The 4,504-nt window shown below is 45.4% G+C and overlaps 1 protein-coding gene across 1 annotated transcript; it reads left to right on the top strand.

Annotated features, from left to right (window-relative positions):
- Window positions 1-2,309: 2,309 nt before the first annotated feature.
- Window positions 2,310-3,776, top strand: LOC306940254 (nicotinamide phosphoribosyltransferase-like; the record flags this gene model as incomplete). Its single annotated transcript, XM_079525275.1, has 1 exon — window positions 2,310-3,776. One exon carries the CDS (start codon window positions 2,310-2,312, stop codon window positions 3,774-3,776), a length of 1,467 nt encoding a protein of 488 aa, XP_079381401.1.
- Window positions 3,777-4,504: the final 728 nt, after the last annotated feature.

Here is a 4,504-nt window from a genome sequence, read left to right as displayed (position 1 = left end):
AGCCATTCTACGTCTTTTTGTAAACTCGTCAATCTGGGTTCCTTGATGCGGTCTCCATGCTGGAAAGCTGAACATCTAATTCCGTTTTCTGGCTCATTTCCTTGACGCGACCTGCTGTGGCATTTATTTACTGAGCAAGTCTGCACCATTGTGAGGTCAGTTTAAAAAAAGAACGTATACAAGCACACGGATAGTCGCTCAATGTAAACAAACCAGACAAGCCAGCAAGTATGGCGGCCGCTACGGCGTGACACATATGTTGACGCCCCCTCCAGGAGAATTTGGTACACCCTATAGGTGCAATGCACTGTGAGCTTGTAGATCTGTACATTTCGTCGTGTGGCACTGTCTATATAATGGAGCATATAAATAAGGCATTACTTTGCAGAAATAAATATTACAGAGGTCTGAATTATCCCTAACATACACAGGCTCAGAATGTAGATTCAAAACAAACAGATGAAAAAAGCGTCACATTTTGTGCATTCACAAAATATCAACCCTTTATTTTTTTCCAATGAGGGGAAAAAGTAATCATTGCCTATAATCACTACATGTGGTATCACAAAGAATGATGTTCCCAGACACAATTCATCATCTAAAAGGGCTCTTTTAAAAGACCTCATGCAGAGAATTTCAGCCTGTGAATTTAGACATTAACATGTTGGCAGGGATTATTTTATGCAGCATCTGATCAGCCACTGTGTTTCAACTAGTTCCATTATGCACTCAGGGTGCACTTTTAGTGGCCTGTTGTCATACAAGCAGTATAGTTACGGTAGGATAATTAATGTCATGCTTGGGAAATAAATTATAACACTTAACGCGCATGCACGCACGCACGCACGCACGCACGCACACACACGAACGCAGGTATAGTTAGCATAATTAATGTCATGCTTGGAAAATAAATTATAACACTTAACATGCACGCACGCACCCACACACGCATACGAATGCAGGTACACAAACACATTATGCATGAGGACATATTTGCATTACATAATACCACTCTATAAGTAATACATTACATAATACCACTCTATAAGTAATACATTACATAATACTACTCTATAAGTAATACATTTGGAGCTTCTTTTGTTTAGTCCTGCCATCAAAGAAGCTTATTATCTTTTATGGCATTCATTTTGCATGGAAATAAATTCATATGCCCTACTGTACGTAGCCTACTATTTGTTGTGTGAAGAATTGTGAAAATAGCCACCAAGCTCAAAATGCACCATGCGTTGTGAGCTTGTGGATTTTCTATTATTTTCAAAAACATTTAAAACCTTTTTTTTAATGTAACATAGCGACATCAGGGTTAATGGGTTGAAGATGCTAATGCTAAAGTCAAATATTTGATGGAGATAGTGACATGAAAAAGTGTCTTACAATTATGCCATTTCTATTCAATTTACACAGCTTGGGTGAACGGAATCCATGTGGTCGGAACAGATTGGAAATAAACATCATGCTTGAATGGCTTCTAAAATAACACCTGGGATGTAGCAGGTTCAGACATACGTCCCGCCACGTCTCACATTTTGCCATTGCCAATGAAAGGAGAATTTACGTCATATGTAGACGAGCAAATCGGCCAACCAATCACATCAATTCAGTTGTCATCGTACATGATCATGATGAAAAGATGAGTTTGGGTGTGATTTATTTTCTTTTGAACCCAAAACGCCTGGGTTCCCAGAGGCTATACCAATGTGCAGACTCTATTCCTTTGTATGATTATTTCCATTGAGGTCCTGTGTATTCAATTCATCGAGACACTGTTGCAACCCTACACCATAGAGTATATAAAGGATAGAGACCGAACTGGAGCACTAGCCCCGCCCCCAAGCTATTCATTTCGATGAAGTTGCTCAGTGGTGTTTTGAAGCACCCGGAAGACTGCCGGAAGTACCTCCTCCGGACCTCAAATTTGAGGTCCGGGGTGACATATGGGTGACGTAGGGAGTGATGGTCCTACGTGTTAAAGCACGGGTCCGCCTGCAGTCCTTCCTCTTACCACTATGGCCCAGTGCTTCAACGTTGGAGCGCCTCACTGGCGTCATGGGCGTCTCACTACACTCGCCTCACTACACTCATGGGCGTCAAGGGGCCTGTGCAAATCGGCTTTGTTTGGCAACCGTGTCAACAGTTTGTCTTGTGTGTCGTCGTCAGACCAGAGCTCTGCTCAGCCGCTATACAATGACGCCTTTCACTTTGCTCATAAACTATATTGAGAGAAACTTGTGGTGAAGCGCTGAACTCCAGAACCACAATATTGAGCCTGAATCATGGAAACGGGAAAGATGGAGCACAGAGACGTGGATTTCAACATACTGCTTGCTACCGATTCCTACAAGGTGACGCATTACAAGCAGTATCCTCCCCACACCAGTAAGGTGTACTCCTACTTTGAGTGCCGCGAGCAGAGGACAGACCCCGCCGAGAACAGAAAGATCAAGTACAACGAAGCCGTCTTCTACGGACTCCAGTACATCCTCCACAAATACCTCAAAGGAAAGGTTGTGACTCCGGAGAAGATCCAGGAAGCCAAGGAAGTGTACAGAGAGCACTTTCAGGAGGACGTCTTCAACGAGATCGGCTGGAAGTACATCCTGGAGAAATACAGCGGCCACCTGCCCATAGAGATCAAGGCGGTTCCCGAAGGCAGCGTGATTACTCGGGGCAACGTTCTCTTCACCGTGGAGAGCACGGATCCAGAGTGCTACTGGCTCACCAACTGGGTGGAGACCATCCTGGTGCAGGTCTGGTACCCCATCACGGTGGCCACCAACTCCAGAGAGCAGAAGAGGATTCTGGCCAAGTATCTCCTGGAGACCTCCGGGAGCCTGGAGGGTCTGGAGTACAAACTGCATGACTTTGGCTACAGAGGAGTGTCTTCACAGGAGACCGCCGGGATAGGAGCATCGGCACACCTGATCAACTTCAAGGGGACAGACACGGTAGCTGGCATCGGAATCATTAAGAAATACTACGGCACTAAAGATCCAGTGCCTGGGTATTCTATCCCCGCTGCGGAGCATAGCACCATCACGGCGTGGGGTAAAGACCACGAGAAAGATGCCTTTGAGCACATCGTGAGGCAATTCCCCAATGTCCCCGTGTCCGTCGTCAGCGACAGCTACGACATCTACAACGCCTGCGAGAAGTTCTGGGGCGAGGACCTGAGGAGCCTGATAGAAACCCGTGGCGCGGATGCTCCGCTGGTGGTCCGACCGGACTCTGGAAAGCCTCTGGACACGGTGCTGAAGGTCTTGGAGATTCTGGGTAAGAAGTTCACTCCCTCGGAGAACTCTTTAGGTTATAAGGTTCTCCCGCCGTACATCAGGGTCATACAAGGAGATGGAATCGATATCTACAGCCTGCTGGAGATTGTGGAAGGCATGAAGCAACATAGATGGGCCATCGAGAACATAGCGTTCGGTTCGGGAGGGTCCCTGCTGCAGAAGCTTTCCCGAGACTTGCTCAGTTGCGCGTTCAAGTGTAGCTACGTGGTCACCAATGGCCTGGGGGTGAACGTGTACAAGGACCCGGTGGCGGACCCTAACAAGAGGTCCAAGAAAGGCTATCTGTCCCTGCACAGGACGCACAGCGGAGAGTTTGTCACCCTGGAGGAGGGAAGGGGAAAACTGGGAGAGCACGGTGCAGACCTGTTGTGCACGGTTTTCCAGAACGGCAAAATCGTGACGACGTACACGTTTGACGAAGTCAGGGACAATGCCAAGCTCAAAGACGAAGATCTTCTTCCCTGAACCCCTGGCACCGCATCACCTTTTTTCATCAAGTATCAACTAACAACTTGTTTTTTATGACACTGTATATAGTTTATATAAAAGGTAGAGGGTAAGTGAAATTGTTATAATTTTTTTGTTAAAAGGTCGAAGCTCTTTTTGTTCAGTAACATGGGTCTCCCTGTCTCTCCAGCTCTACGATAAACAGAAATTCAGGTGGGTTGCAACATTGCATAGGCCTACTGGTATTAGTTATTACTCATTACATTTTGTCGGCTCATTTCCTTGTCTCATCACCTCCAATTTCACCTTTTTATCCTGTATCCTGTGTGAGTTATCTCTCCTGATTTGGATCAAATTGGTATCATGACCTGAAAATGCTGTTTTCTGTTTACCAAAGAGCTGGAGAGACAAGGGGACTCCTGCTACTGAACAAACACTATATACCAGTGGTTCCCAAACTTTTACATGTCAAGGACCCCCAAATTGACACTCATTAGCCTGTGGATCCTCATTAGAAAAGGTAGTTACGGCTCTAGCAGTGATTCTCAACCATTTTAATTTCAAGGACCCCCAGTTTGACATGCATTAGTCTATATTAAGGACCCCCGTTTAATGTCATTTCTATCTCTGGGACTCCAATTTATATTGTAAAATCAATGATAATTTAACTCTTGAGAGTGTACAAATGGAACCAAATGGACCGGTTAGGGTCCATTTGGTTCCATTTGTACACTCTCAAGAGTGTA

The sequence above is a fragment of the Electrona antarctica genome (assembly GCF_951216825.1).
Source record: "Electrona antarctica genome assembly, chromosome: 16".
NCBI classification, from domain to species: domain Eukaryota; kingdom Metazoa; phylum Chordata; class Actinopteri; order Myctophiformes; family Myctophidae; genus Electrona; species Electrona antarctica.
The sequence above is the reverse complement of the archived record's forward strand: the minus strand, read 5'-3'. Positions and strand labels throughout refer to the sequence as shown.